Raw genomic sequence first — 16,132 nt, forward strand, 5'->3', positions numbered from 1 at the left:
TTTAAATAATGTCAAAAAGTGTCAGTGATCCGTGGCTCAACATGTGACGGAGGTATTTCAGAAAACTGTATTAGTTAAGTTTCTCACCTCAACCTTAAAACTCATTGCACCCAGAATACAGTATTCTCTTCAAATATCACAGGCGCGTATTGATTAAATGATAACTTTGTCTGACAATTAAAATACTAACTTCGTACTATCGCCGTGCATGCAACCATATTTTATAATATCGTAATTTCGCTTTTAATGGTTTATGGAATCGTGTCTATATATACCTTACCTCGTTAGCCAGATAATGCAAGCAGCAGGCAAGTATCAATTGGTTGGAATAACTTTGAATTATTGGTGTTACACGCTTACTAAATATTTTATAACATGCGCGATCACGAATTAATTATTTCCTTTAACTTCAGTGAAATTATGCGAGTGCGTTCCACGGTTACCAAGGTCACACGAGGCGTGGTTAAACGGATTACGTTGTCTGTATTTAATTTATACCAGTTGCGCCATATTAATCATGGCTGTTGGTAGAATCATGTAGGTCCATGTTGGAAGATAATGTCACTGTAGAGTTTCAGTATTATGGCAATTAATATGGAGTCGATGGTGTTATTGAATACTACATGTAAGTCTGTTTAAATCACCACTACGTGTTGTACATTACAATACTGAAATGATGCTCGGTTTTATTGTCATCCATGATTGTATTACGACATGGTGTTCATGTGAGAACAGTTATTAAATCTCGGGCTGTCGATAAAACGCGCGTTTCAGAAAACAACAACATTTGAATCAAAATTATATATCTAATCTCACATATAAAATTATTTAAAAAAACTGACATACAATAAATACAGTTTTCGGCTTACTGTCGTAATTCCATGCTATATCGCTGCCAACAATACACAGTGTAAACCGTTTAATTTTCACAGCAAAAAAGATCGTAATTGCAGGAGTTCGTGACATTCGTGAAAAACAAACGTGTCATAGGAAATAGGAGAAATGCTCGCTGCTACACAAGTTTTCGATTATCATTAACACGCAAAATTCACGAAAATGTGTCTCTCACGAAAAAAAAAAAAAAAAACGGAACTGTGCATGACTTTTGAAGTGACTGTCCCGTGGCTGGATTTTATTTTCCCAATTAATATAAAAAAAATCATGATAGCTTTGAACATGTTAAATGATAGAGGGTTGGGTTTCCCTCATTGTAACGGTTACTGGGGCCGGAGAAACACGAATACAAGCAATAACCTCCAGTTTTATGATTACAACAAATGGCGCCAGATTGCAACATATATATGCACATCCAGCTGTTACAATCGAAATGACTGCCACATTTTGTACTAGATATTTATAAAATCAACATTTATATAAAATTTAAAAAAAATTATGGAGACTGGGCTTATGTCTATATGATTCAACCATAGGACAACATTGAACATTGCACTTGTTTAGATATCATCACTCCCCACGTGACGTCATGGCATTGTAGTTGAATTACTAAACATATGTTGCCATAGTAACGAACTATTGAGTCAAATGATGTCATCCACTAGAAGCTGGTAATGGAGAATGAACCAATACCGAAACAAACTAGAAGGCACCGAGAGCACAAGCCTGTGTCATAGTATTAACATGTCTTACATGTGTTACGTGTTACATAGAATGATCTAAAATCGAACCGGCAATGTTTGTTTGTTTGGAAAAATGTATTTGAAAGTTTTGACCAATTGTGGATATCAAACGCTGGTCATACCTTTCCCTTCAATTGAACATCCCCTGTATCCAAATGTGTTACTTTTCCCAAGACCGTCCTCTGTATTTCCTCTACTGTGGAGGTTCCCATTTCCCTTGCTTTATTCATCGCCAAACGTGATTGTATGTGGCCTGTTATTTTCTTACACAACTAATCTTTAACAATCCTTAAAGAATTAAAAAAGATTTCCCCGGATCTCACAGTGGTGTTAAAATATTCTGCCACCCCTATTAGCGAACGGATTGTTAGATTAACAACCCTGTTTACTTCACCTGGTATATATTGGATAAACATTATACTTGTTCAAAATTGTATCCAATCTACACAACTCATAAGCCACATTATTGTTTTATGATTACTGTGATATGTAAGAAGTGACGCAAAGACGAAGCAATCAAGACAAACAAATCTATATAACCGCTTGATTTGAGTCGGCACCTCAAATTCCTAACTATACACAGTCCCTTTATCATGACACTTTTGCTCTTAGGTAATCACATACTAATATAGTCATTTATTTATTTATTCCAATAGTTCGACAGCTGTTATACGATTTACAGCCTATACATATCATATGTTCGACTGAGTACATATTATTTTGACATAGATTCGAACACTGTGAAAACATCCACAGACAATTAGGTTACCGCCGTACACTGTTGCTGGCATTGCACTGTTGCCTGTGGAGAGTGCTGTACATTACCGTGTGTTATCTAATTTATTTCTTTCTTTCCAGAAATAATGAAAATGTGGTGTTTTTTTCGTCGCTTGGCAACGGGAGTAAGGAAACAATTTAAGAGCATCGTTTTTGTTCACGTTGTTGCTTTAGTGATCGGCATCCATGTTTTGAGCAATCGCAGCGAGTGGTATCGAAATAGGACTCTTCATCGCGATATACTAGCTGAAATGAGAAAAGATGACGTCCCAGTCTACCAAACTGTCACGCCTTACATCGCGAGCGCTGTCCTGGTCAGCACAGTGTACGACAACCACTACAGTGTAGCGACGTCTGTCCCGGTCAGCACAGTGTACAACAACCACGGCAGTGTAGCGACGTCTGTCCCGGCCAGCACAGTGTACGACAATCAGACCAGTCTGCCGATGGAATGCATAGAAAGTATCAAATCAACAATACATGACAATGCTTACGAATTTCGATCTTCTAACAACAGTTTACCGATCTGTAAGGAGGAGCTGAATCTACCTGTTAATATTGCGTACCACGAGAAAACTGTAGTACCCAATATTGCACACTATGTGTGGTTTGGCAATCTCTCGTTTCGATTTGATCATCTAATTTCTCTGCTAAGCGCCCACAGGGTGATGAAAGCCACAAAGATCATGTTTCATACGAATTGTGAACCAAATGGTACTTTTTGGGAAGAAGCGAAACTGACAATACCCACATTAGAGATAAAATACAGAAAACCTCCTAAAACAATTTTCGGATATTCTCTGGAAAAGTCTAAAGTATTTCACTTAACCGACATCGCCAGACTTGAAGTGTTATTAGAATACGGGGGAATATACATGGATTGTGACGTCATCGTCGTGCAATCATTAGAACCATTACGTCATTACGATTATGTAATGGGAAGAGAAGACCCAACGCATCTCAATAACGGTATACTCATAGCAAGGAAAGACTCGTTGTTTTTGAAAATGTACTACGAAGGTTATCGGTTCTACAAACGATCTTGCTGGGGTTGTGATTCCATTTTGTACCCAAACGCTCTCGCAATTCAATTTCCGGGCCTGATTAAAATCGAGAACAAACGATTGGTTCAACCAAACTGGGATAAAACATGGCAGATTTTTTTCGGTTATTACAAATGGTGGCGCTATCACCATTACACCATACATACGTACATACGAGTATGTCCAGAGATGAAAGGACGAGAGATCAATTACAATGCAACTAACATCAAGACACTGAGAACTACATTTGGTGCATTATGTCGCTTTATTTACTATGGATCAAAGTCTCTCATACTTGATTGAAGGGCGGCAGTCGTCGCGCTGCGCATGTGCGAAATTTGTGTTGATGAACATTGATTTTCCCACAATCCAACGCGCTCTTCTAACGGGAATCTTTCGATCCCTTCCAACCACCTTCTAAAATACCTAATTAAAGCTTTATAACGTCTCAGTTTGTACTCGTTGATCTGCGCAACAGTCAAAGTCGCCATCTGTGTTTATATGAAACCCATATATCTCGCGTATGTGTGGTGCGACGACTACCGCTCTTAGAGGATTTTTGTTAGACGTCACACGTTGATAGATGCACCAGATTGTGATTGTGTTGTAAAGTTGAAAACGATGTTCGATGAAATAATTTAACGCGTAAACGCGCATGAGCAATTGTGCACTTAATTATTAAACTAAACGGATACTATTTCATGAGCGACATGATAAACAACCTTGCGATCAATAATGATAATCAATCTTTGGCAAAATTCATTATCGGACATAATACTAACATTATTGAAAAGACGCAATATGAATACATCTAAATTATTTGAAAAGTATACTATCAGAAATGCTTGACTCCGGTTTGAAAGCATCATTGATAGCTGGCCTCGTTTGTTTTTTGCTCATTATTTCGATTTTCAGGCCACGACCTACAAAGGGCCCCGGGTGTCACACTAGTTCAGGTTGAGAGTCAATATGCGTTCTATTCAGAATGTTATTACTGAAATGCTCCGAGACATATTTCAGAAAAACCACGACGTACATATAAAAACAAGAATGAATACAAAATCAGTAGATTGACACAAATCAGCCATATTTCAGTGCTCAGAATGCTAAATATAATTCGCGCCCTCAAGTGACGGGCTTTTCTGTGACGTCAAAATGACGTATTTGGGAATCAGGAATGTCGTTCAAATCGACAACCGCATGTGCTTGTGTCGTCATTCATCGTCTAGATTACAGTGAAGTCTTAAAAAGTAGTATTTTCATTAATGGACGACTACAGATCAAAAAGATTTCAACGCTTTGAACTACCGTACTTTCGTGTCATTATTTAGGTCATATAAACGCGTCATTGTTAGAGGGCGTGATTTACAGAAAAAGTGTACATTGTATACTGTATTACACTCACATATGACTATGATTACAAGTGATACCACAAATTCACCTTATCTAATAAATGGTGTGAATCCATGACAAGCCTCTAAAAAAACAAGAAATGTGAAAAATACAATGTTACCAGTCGGCCATCTTGAAAGCTCAAAACAAATATCGTAATTATCTATGAATGATAACGATATATCACTGAAAATTGTCACAATGCAAAGAAATGCTGTATGTGTTGGGCTCTGCCAATGAGTAATACTATACACAAAAAGATAGTACATGTAAAATCAATATGTAATCCAACGAAACTGCTCAAACCGTCAATAGACAATTTGTGAGTTTCACGGGCACGTGATATGTGGCATTGATATCATTTTCAATGATTGCGTGAGCTTTTGCCAGGCTTTGCATGTTCCAACACCAACCAGACAAATTGTCACAGCATTGACACATTCAGGACCTTTACAATTTAAAATCACTCTTGATAATAAAATAAAACTTGCACTTGATAATTTTAATAATGTATAATTATAGTAACTATACACGTACATTCACAAACATATCCATCGGATGTAGAATGTACATATAATTTTAGGGATGGACACCGCTCTACAAATCACGCCCTCTGCAGTTAGATTTGTGTGTTTAACATTCACCGAGCGTTGCGTGCTCGTTACGACTTTTTCACGCATTATTACGCCCAAGGCGACATATTTATCCGATCCACTTTGTTAAAAAATATTATTTGTGTGAGACCAGGGTGCCAAACCATGAGCCTTTGCGTGTTTAGCGTTTATTGTTATCATCGCTTTACAGTTTCATTGTTAGTCACGGTAATGAGAAATACGCACATTTTTAACATGGCTAACAGCGTAGGTATTATGAGTTCATTTTGATATGAAAAATCCCCTGCAAAAATTATACCCTACTTAAATTAAGTAGGGATGTTAATGGAGTTAAAAATAAAAAAAAATAGTAATACTACCAGAAATTATTAATATTTAAATGTGGCATATTTCTATAAATGGCGGCACACTGGTATGTAAAATCCGCTATTTTTACATCTGCGTAAACTGTTCACATCGTGAAAAGAGCATCGTCATTAGATTTACGGCTGTGCTACACAACAGCGTAAACGTTACGCGTGAACAAGGTAATGTTGTAAATAGAGTATTTGACGAAGAAAGATACAAACCTAATATACTAAGTGAAATGCGATTCTTGTTAAAATATTAAACACTTATATAATTCCTGTATCAAACGCCCTTGGTTACGGTTAGATGGGTTTTCACCCCCGCAACAAAAAATCGGCGATAATAGCTAAGTGGCAAGAAACTGCATTTCAAAAAAAAAAAAACATTTTATAATATGAGGATACAATAAAATATAGCGTGATTTACCTATTTCATGGGTTTTATTTTATTTTTACTTCCAGCGCAACAAAGCCATCGTCTTCATTTTTATAAATATTTAAAAATTTCAATGACAGTCAGTTGAATCAATCAACCAGCCAACCAGCGCAATACACGATGTCATTTTAAAAAGTTCCAATGTTATTCAGTCGGCCAATCATTTTTCAGTTTGAATTCATAAATATTTATAAAGATGTAGGAACTGCATTTATTGCGCTGAGAGTATGATATTATTAAATTAAATTGTCATTGTGATACATATTACTTTGCGTTATTTCGTCTACTGCCGCTACCTTCAAGTTGCGGGCCACGACTACCAAAACTTAAAAAGAAAATACCAGCAAATAAATATTAAATTAAATATACGAAAAAATAATGATTAAATACATATTGAAAAAAAAAGAGGAAAAAAGCCCGAACTAGTATCTTAAGCCCCCCCCCAAAATATTTTTCCTAATGGATTTTTTTCCGACACCCCCTCCCCCGTGCCGCCGCCACTGACTACAGATGATCAAATCTGAGTTCAAAACTTGCACCCAAGAATATCCGTCGCCAGCTCCGTCGGTTGGCTCTGAGATAAACAACGAACGGGCCGGAATGTACAAACAATTCTTAAATATTGTATTGCAAATATAGAGATTAGTTTTTGACCAGAATAAAAAAATTCGAGTTTGTTTTCAAAACTCACATATCCGTCGTGAATTAAATAGGCGCGTCATCGTTCTCATAACTTTGCGCGGCAACTTAAAATATTCGCATGGAATGCCGGGAAAGTATTAAACTTACTGACCTGCGAGAAAGAGGACTCGGAGGTCACATGGATGTAAACATCATGGCGGCGGCGCATATGAATGGTAAGTTCCCGTTATTCGCTTTCTCTGTGATAATTTAAATGCACCGCATAGTATTTATTTACGCATTGATGCGTGGAGTCGCCCACTGACTAGATTTGCATTAGTACCCGCTATGGCCGTTGTGTATTATACTTTTCGAGGGTTTGAATGATCGCCATGGAACCACAAAAAAACAGTACACTCCGCTCGTCAATCCGTTCATGACAATGGTGATGATGGAACCGAGTTTCATCTTACTGCTCCGTATTTCCGCTCATTCAAGACATAGCTTTCTATCTACGACTCTCCGTGATATAACATTACTTTATTGCTAACATCATTGCTAAGGTTCAGGGGGAATATTCGACGTGCAGCCAGAATAAAATCTTGTCGTATTTGTCCCGCGAGGCAATGTAACTTAAACGAAAAGAATGATGAATTGTCCCTTCAGTGATTGATTTGCGCAATTCCTCATCTTATGTTAGGGTTGGCTTCCTGCCCTTTAACACAGTTATTTTTTCCCCGGCAATTAATAACGTGATTGCGGAGGTGGTTTCACAATCTGTGGACAACCATCCAGATTATAACAACACAAAACATAGGATCGAATTCGCGGAAGTCTGTCATCGTTATAGCTACCGTAGAATTATTACATTTTCCCGTGTCTTTAAATGTATTATCCTCCTCCATTAATTAATTTTCAGCTAGTATAACGATTTATTGTTTACGTAAAAGGCTTTCAATATTAACATTGTCTAGTTTAGGCACAGCATGGAGGTAAAATTACCTCCACGGGCACAGGGAGCCCTAGCTGCGGTTCCGTAGCTCTTTGGTGCGACCTACAATCGAATTTCGCCCTCACAATTTCATTTGGACGTCTTTTTTTTAATTTTGTTGTTTTACGTCGAACATAGAGCTACGGGATCTATCACCGTTTAAAAACAGAAATCTGGCAAACGTAAATTAAATCGCTTTTGCTTTCGATTACGATGGTGTGACGTACCTTTATTGTGATTTGATCGCTGGATGAATAACATACAAACCTTTGTTTGCAATTTGTGTTTATAAATAAGCAATAATTTGTGATATTTTCAAATAATTACCGCGGAAACCAAGCAAATTTCGAGAAAACGGCAGCCATTGACATCCCACACTCCCTAGCGCAGAATAAATGTAATCTCGTTTGGCGGTCATGTGATGCAGTGGTGGAAGAATAAAACTCACTCTTCCCGTTATTCTAATTGTTCCAAGAAAGCAATCACATACAGTATTTATAATTGTATGATTTTTGTTTAATAATAGATACTAGTTGCATAAACGCAATTTATCTACTGATTTCGATCACGTGGTACAAAATGATAGGTCTCGCGTCATTTGCTATAAACTCTGGAATACAAAATGGCGTCTTTCGTCTTGTTATTTTTCTGCGACTCGGTGTACGGTAAATAAAGTCAATTTTTTATGACCACCGTCATCATTTCACAGCGCAAATAGGTTCTGGTCATTGTTTGGAAGTAAATAAACATAGTGAGTACTTTCGAAGGTCTTAAAATGTGATTTTCGCGACGACCAAATTTGGCATGTGGATTTTAACCGGTATTCAGTCGCACAAGGCCCCATAGCCCTATGGGCCGGCCAGAGTCAGTCACGTAAATAATGCGGTCGGCAACATAGGGCTATGATTCCACAGCTAAGGGAGCCCAGGAACTATGATCAACTGTACACAGTCTCTATGGGGGGGGGGGGGGTAATTGTTCGTAAATGGAGTCAATTTGAAAGAGCAACCAATATTCTTCAAGCTGGTATTTTTTTAGATTTTATTTTTCATTCTGTTTGACTGTTTTTTCGAGTTTAAAAAATGTGAGCTGGCTGGGGCTTTCATTCCTTGTCTAATTTTTACACAAGATACCAGCCGATACCCCCCCCCCCCCCTCGTACAGTTGATTATAGTTCCTGAGCTCCCTGTCGTTTAGGTAGTTTTTATTTATTTCAGTACACAGAAGGCATGGATATTTTTTTTATGGAAATTTATAAAATATTTAGTAAATATTTATCCCAGAAAGACCTTTATGCTTCTTTCAAATTCATCCTTTTGACTATAGAAAAGCCATGAGTATTTGCATGTTCTTTTCAATCATGAGGGTATGGCATTTTACTACCATATTTATGTTACATCAGTGAATCTGAAATTTTTTTATTGGTCTAGTTGTTTTCAACCATCAATGACATTTATAAAACATCTATGAATATTTTATATGAAAAAATATTCATGCTTTTTTAAAACAGAGTGTATACAGAGTTTGGTTTATAAACATATATCATTTATTAATTTGAAAACTGTTGTTGACCAATCAGAACGATTGCTGCGATGTCACCACGGATGATTACACGTTCGTGAATCAGATGACCCATAGGATGATGTGTTCTTAGGCGTATCAAGCAGCCATTGGCTTTGCAGTACAACATGAAACACAGCACAAATTATTATAGCCAATCATGTTGTGTCAATTAGATTTGACCAAAATGTTTGAATAATATGCTATAAATTAGCTTTTTTAAAAGCACTGTAATGATGAATTGTTTCCCTAGTCTTCATATATCTGTCTTACAGTGTACAAGTGAAATACATAGCTTAGGCTGCATTAGTCTTAAAACCTGATTTTAATGAACTTTAGTAACGCTCCAATACCATCAATTACTTTATTCTGCTCAATCAAAGCCAATTTACGTGGATGATAGATCCCATCAAATTGATTCAAAATGCTTCAAATACATTGTTGGTTTACATATATGTAAGTAATATGGACATTAAGGTTTGGTGCAGAATTTAAATTGTAATACGCATTAATTTTTGGGTAATGGAGAAATTAGCATGATACACCAAATCAAAACGTTTCTAGTCAATTTGCATTCTAATATCTGCTTGCACAGCCAGCTTTTTCTTTTAATATTTGTTTATGTAGGTTATGGCAACTGTGGATAAAGAGGGGAATTATTCAAATTAGCCATAATATTTTTTAATCCTAGCAATGTACTAAAGGGTCATATTAAAATTGCTTCAGCACCACTTGTCTGATTGTCATTGTTCATTGATATCTGAAAAAAAAAAACATGTATCAAAATAACAACTTAGATTTTGTGTGTAGGCAGATGCTTGGTGGTATGAATCTTGTGAAGATTTTTTTGTCACCATTTTAGGTTATTACTAAATTATAACTACAGGTCAGAAAAGATTAAAATAGGTTATCGAGAATTCCATAAAGTATGCACTGAGGCGGAACAGGATCACATCAACTTCCGCTTCATGCTGATTTGCATAATCCCCACATTATGTGAGTGCATACTAAACAGTATGCTTATAATAACATCATAAACTATTTGCAAAAATAAATAAAATTTGTTCAAACATAATATTTCAAAATATGCAAGTGTTGTATGATCATATACGTAAAATTACCCTATTGAATGCTGAAAAGTGATTTATCCTCTATAAAATTATGTCATAAACATTATAGGCCAATACGTAATAAACATAATTTTTCTGGTCAGTTCACAATAAGCTAGATAGGTTGAGTAGGGGTGGGGGAAATGTTAAACCTGAAAAAACGGTTCATATCATACAAATGTAAAAAAAAAAAAATATTTCTAGGGACTTTCATATACTTTAAAAATGAATAGTCAATGCTGAAAAAATTTCTTTTTAATTGTTATAACTAAATAAAAGAAAAGAAAAATAATTATAAAAAAAAAATGTTATGGTGACCTTCATACCTCATACAAATAGATATTCAGTACAGATTTTTTTCTGGTTTTTGAAAGAGTTCAGTGTAGAAAAGTTCTCCAATGTCTATTAAAATGAATCTTGTGTTTCTAGTCTTCCTACCTACACATATTTGTAGGGTTGTAATGCATATGAGCTCAATTAATTATTCCTATGCAAATTAGTAGTGGTCATTCCATCAATATTGTGATTTTTTTTTTTTTATCTACTTTTTTTATGAAATGAATGACTAGCATATATGTGTAGTTGTAACTCACTGAATCCCATTATTTTTTAGCGCCACCATTTGTAAATTTGTATGTATTTTTCTGTAATTTATTCTCATGAACCTGTGTGAAGTTAAGAGACTTCATTAGAATGGTCTTTTAGGTTGCCACATTTACATGGAGGTTGGATTATTTTTTTATGGATCGTCAATTCGTACATTTGACATAGAAGTTAATGAGAAAATAATGAGATTGTACTGTTGCAACAAAAACACAATTAAAAAAGTTAGATCAAAGGTAATTAAAAATTGATTTATGATTTATTTAACAGAATGCTCATTATTATTTTGGGCTCTAAACAAAGACGTATCTGCAAAAAAAAAATTGCTGAAATGGTTGTCACATAAGACCGGTGGTCTTTATACACAGGTTGCATCTTGTTATGCCTTGGGATGATCTAAAAGTGGTTACTGTAGGCAGGTGGTCTTTATACACAGGTTACGCATACGTTATGCCTTGGGAAGACGTAAAAGTGGTCACTGTAGGCAGGCGGTATTTATACACAGGTTACGCATACGTTTTGCTTTGGGACTACCTAAAAATGGTCACTGTAGGCAGGTGGTATTTATACACAGGTTACGCAAACGTTTTGCCCTGGGACTACCTAAAAATGGTCACTGTAGGCAGGTGGTATTTATACACAGGTTACGCAAACGTTTTGCCCTGGGACTACCTAAAAATGGTCACTGTAGGCAGGTGGTATTTATACACAGGTTACGCATACGTTTTGCCTTGGGACTACCTAAAAATGGTCACTGTAGGCAGGTGGTATTTATACACAGGTTACGCATACGTTATGCCCTGGGACTGCCTAAAAATGGTCACTGGTCACTATAGGCAGGTGGTATTTATACACAGGTTACGCATACGTTTTGCCTTAGGACTACCTAAAAATGGTCACTGTAGGCAGGTGGTATTTATACACAGGTTACGCATACATTTTGCCCTGGGACTACCTAAAAATGGTCACTGTAGGCAGGTGGTATTTATACACAGGTTACGCATATGTTTTGCCTTGGGACTACCTAAAAATGGTCACTATAGGCAGGTGGTCTTTATACACAGGTTACACATACGTTATGCCTTGAAACTTCCTGAAAGTGGTCACTATAGGCAGGTGGTATTTATACACAGGTTACGCATACGTTTTGCCTTAGGACTATCTAAAAATGGTCACTGTAGGCAGGTGGTATTTATACCCAGGTTACGCATATGTTTTGCCTTGGGACTACCTAAAAATGGTCACTATAGGCAGGTGGTATTTATACACAGGTTACACATACATGTACGTTATGCCCTGGGACTGCCTAAAAATGGTCACTGGTCACTATAGGCAGGTGGTCTTTATACACAGGTTACGCATATGTTATGCCTTGGGATTGCCTAAGAACGGTCACTATAGGCAGGTGGTCGTTATACACAAGTTACTCATACGTTATGCCTTGAGACTTCCTGAAAGTGGTCACTATAGGCAGGTGGTCGTTATACACAAGTTACTCATACGTTTTGCCTTGAGACTTCCTGAAAGTGGTCACTATAGGCAGGTGGTCGTTATACACAAGTTACTCATACGTTTTGCCTTGAGACTTCCTGAAAGTGGTCACTACAAGCAGGTGGCCTTTATACACAGGTTACTCATACGTTATGCCTTGAGCCTTCCTGAAAGTGGTCACTACAAGCAGGTGGCCTTTATACACACGTTACTCATACGTTATGCCTTGAGCCTTCCTGAAAGTGGTTACTATAGGCAGGTGGTCTTTATACACAAGTTACTCATACGTTATGCCTTGGGGCTACCTGAAAGTGGTCACTATAAGCAGGTGATCATATTAAACAATGAAATGTTATAGTAATTATTTGCTGGTTATGTTAAATATTAGGCACATTAGTTGCAAAATTACATTTCAGGTAAATTATAATTATAAATTGTACTTTGCAAACTATCAAAGTAGTATTATAAATTAAAAGTCCTTGGTCATATCAAAGTAAGCCTCATATAGAAGTAAGCTGGTGTAAAACAAGACTGTGCATGACGATGTGATTGATTTCTAATCTCTCGGCTCAGCATGCAACATTTTAATAATGACAATGACTTCCATAGAAGATATGTTACCATTATTTCTTAAAGTAATTTACTGTACAAAATAGATTACTTAAATAAATAAATATTTATTTATTTTTATTTAAAAATTTAGTTTCATATATTAATCAGAATACCACTATTAATCTGTTCACCACCAGTTACCGCTTTTCATCAAAAATTCACAAAATTGTCCCATTTATAGTCCTTCAGAAGATTAGTAAAAACTGAAAATAGAGTCATTTCAAGAAATATTGAAGAATATAAGAAAAAAGTGCAGAAAAATTTGGGTGAGAAAGTCTGGTGGTGAAATGGTTGATTGATAAAAACATTATTTTTGAAGGTACCTGAATTATGTTTTTGAGTGGTTGAATTCATGCTAGAGTGAAAAATATAGAAACAAAACACTAAATTCAACATTTTGACGTTTAACCTTCAAAGTAAATTTTGATCACTTTTCACAGTACAAATACTCATAATTTGATTTCAAACATTTTGATCAAGACATGTTGTTGTTTTGGTGGGATAAATTCAGTTCAAAGGATTAAACATGTGACCATTTTCCACCAATGGGGTGCCAGAGAAATGAATTGGCAGAGAACAGTAAACTGTTATTGTTTTTAAAAAAAATAACAGGGTGCAACTAATAGAAAACTTATCATAGATATTGCTTGACTATGTTTGTAACTTTTGTTAGATGTTGGGTATCAATAGTGTTGATACAAATGTATACATGTAGGACAAGAAGTTACAATGTTATAAGATAATTTCTATCTAAAACGCTTTTTTTTTTAAATCCGTGTGTTATACGTTTTGGTCATTCTGTGCATGCTCGATTTTCGATTCGAATGTCTGATATCAGTTAGCTCAAGAGATAAATCAATAGAATAAATTTAGTGTACTTCTTTTGACTCAGCAGCCCTCAAAATCTAATATTGCATCTAATAATCTAAATAATCCATGAAATGTTTACATTTTCTCCATAAAGGTGTGTTGACTGTTCCCTCTCTGGATGCCAACAAAATATTTGCTGTTGTACTTGACAAAGGAGATCAGCACTGAACACAAAATTTTTTTATTGGCTTAAACTAGGATTTAGATCGTGTTACAATCCAAAGAGTTGTAAGCAGAAATTTTCATATGATGGTGACCATTATGATTTCCACACAACCCTTTATTGCCCTCTCCCAGTGCCAAACATAAAAATACACTTCTTTCTAATATGTCCGAAATACCAAACCCATCAAAAAGAAATTCTTTTCAATATTATATTCTCAAAAGATCGCTAATCTATAGAAATTGATTTATTTAATGAAAAGTGGTGACAAAAATACAATTAAGGTATTACTATGAGGTGATTTTATTCATAATGAGCATTCTCTTAATTTGTAATACTGACTTTTTCTTTTAATATTACTTTCTTTTTATATACACATGTACATATTGTTAGATATGTTATTTCTAAGGATGCAGTAACGATATTATTAGGTTGTCAAGGCCTATGGCTTGAAAACCTTTTGTTTTTGTTAACTAAATGAAAAACTTCCATCAAAATATTCAAGAAATAATGTCAGATGGATAGAGACAGACAGATGAAACCTTAAAATTAGGTCCCTGTTTCAGTCCAGTGAGTACTAATAACACTTTATTCATCAGGTATCTGATTTATTGGTGTAAATTAGCCCTGTTTACGTTACTGTCCATGGACAGTTTAAATTGTAATGTGAGACTAGTTTAAGCAGTGTACGTATGGTTGGAGTGCTTTTGTGAGGTCCCACCTCCCCCTGACTTGTTGTTACCCACACATCATCTTTTGAAACATCACTTCCCACCTTTTCATGGGGGTCACTCAGTCTCACTCCTTTTTCTTCGTGCTCCCTCGCTGGGCAAAGGACTTCATCCTGTCCCCCATTACAAGAACGAACGCCCACTTTCTGGCTTTTCCTTTGTATGGCATGGCAATTTATGAACACCTTTGCCCAATGCTCACCAGTGGGAGTTTTGAAGGGTGACCCCTTGCCCAATTTTTAGTGTGTATTTTTTTTTGTGTAATTTTGTGTAAACCCATGTTTTTTTTTTTTTTTTTTTTTTATTTCTTTATAGCTGACTAGTTTTAATAGACACAGCCCCTGAGCTTGATGCAATTCAAGGATTCACACCTTTTTGAGTTAACCAATCAGTTTGCATTAATTTTGACCACTCACAGAGCTCCTTTTTTTAGCCAATCAATGTAATTCTATTAGCCAATCAGTGCTATCTTGCATAGCGTCTCTCCTTTGTTTTAGCCCATTTATAAATCGTGTCATTCATTCTTTGATGCAACTCGTTTGCGTGAATGTTCTTGTCGGCTAACCCACCAACCATCCCCATCTTACCTCCTTTTCTGGTCATTTTTTACCCCACTATTGGGCAAAGGACTTCATCCTGTCCCCCATTACAAGGACGAACGCCCACTTTCTGGCTTTTCCTTTGTATGGCATGGCAATTTATGAACACCTTTGCCCAATGCTCACTAGTGGGAGTTTTGAAGGGTGACCCCTTGCCCAATTTTTAGCTCCGCTGTCGACTTTGTCGAGCTAAGCTTATCATATGAGTGATTGTCCGTCGTCGTCCGTCGTTCGTGTCAATGTTTTACTTTTTCGACGACTTCTTGAAAACTACAAGCCTGATACTGCTTTGATACTTGGTGTATATGTACCTTGGGTAGACCTCTCTTAGATTTGTTCATTTCATATTGATATCTTCAATTCTCTAATTTTGGTGAATATTTTTGTCATTTTTGGTAAAAAGTGATATTTTCGACTTCTTGTTAAAAACCGCAAGTCCAATTGCTTTGATACTACATATATAGGTACTACATGTGGACCTCTCTCAGATTTGTTCATTTTGTGATGATTTATTCAATTCTCTAATTTTGGTGAAT

At 36.1% G+C, this 16,132-nt stretch overlaps 2 protein-coding genes across 3 annotated transcripts in view; both read left to right on the plus strand.

Moving 5' to 3' along the window:
- The first annotated feature begins 509 nt into the window (after nt 1–509).
- On the plus strand, nt 510–4,120 carry LOC144356687 (uncharacterized). The gene is made up of 2 exons (XM_085493595.1): nt 510–625; nt 2,496–4,120. Exon 2 carries the CDS (start codon nt 2,501–2,503, stop codon nt 3,758–3,760), a length of 1,260 nt encoding a protein of 419 aa, XP_085349721.1. The 5' UTR covers nt 510–625; nt 2,496–2,500; the 3' UTR covers nt 3,761–4,120.
- Nucleotides 4,121–4,324: 204 nt separating this feature from the next.
- The window catches only part of LOC102801874 (vitamin K-dependent gamma-carboxylase-like), a 47,382-nt gene continuing 35,574 nt past the window's right edge, over nt 4,325–16,132 (plus strand). For both annotated transcript variants that reach the window (XM_085493953.1, XM_085493954.1), the window contains exon 1: nt 4,325–7,103. The gene's annotated coding sequence lies outside the window, so the exon portion shown is untranslated. The remainder of the gene's footprint in view (nt 7,104–16,132) is intronic.

This window comes from Saccoglossus kowalevskii, chromosome 19 (assembly GCF_978046115.1).
Source record: "Saccoglossus kowalevskii chromosome 19, keSacKowa6.1, whole genome shotgun sequence".
Taxonomy (NCBI): Eukaryota; Metazoa; Hemichordata; class Enteropneusta; family Harrimaniidae; genus Saccoglossus; species Saccoglossus kowalevskii.

Bases quoted from the DNA above. Each gene is read 5' to 3' on its own strand.
- LOC144356687 (XM_085493595.1), top strand. From the start codon at position 2,501: ATGAAAATGTGGTGTTTTTTTCGTCGCTTGGCAACGGGAGTAAGGAAA.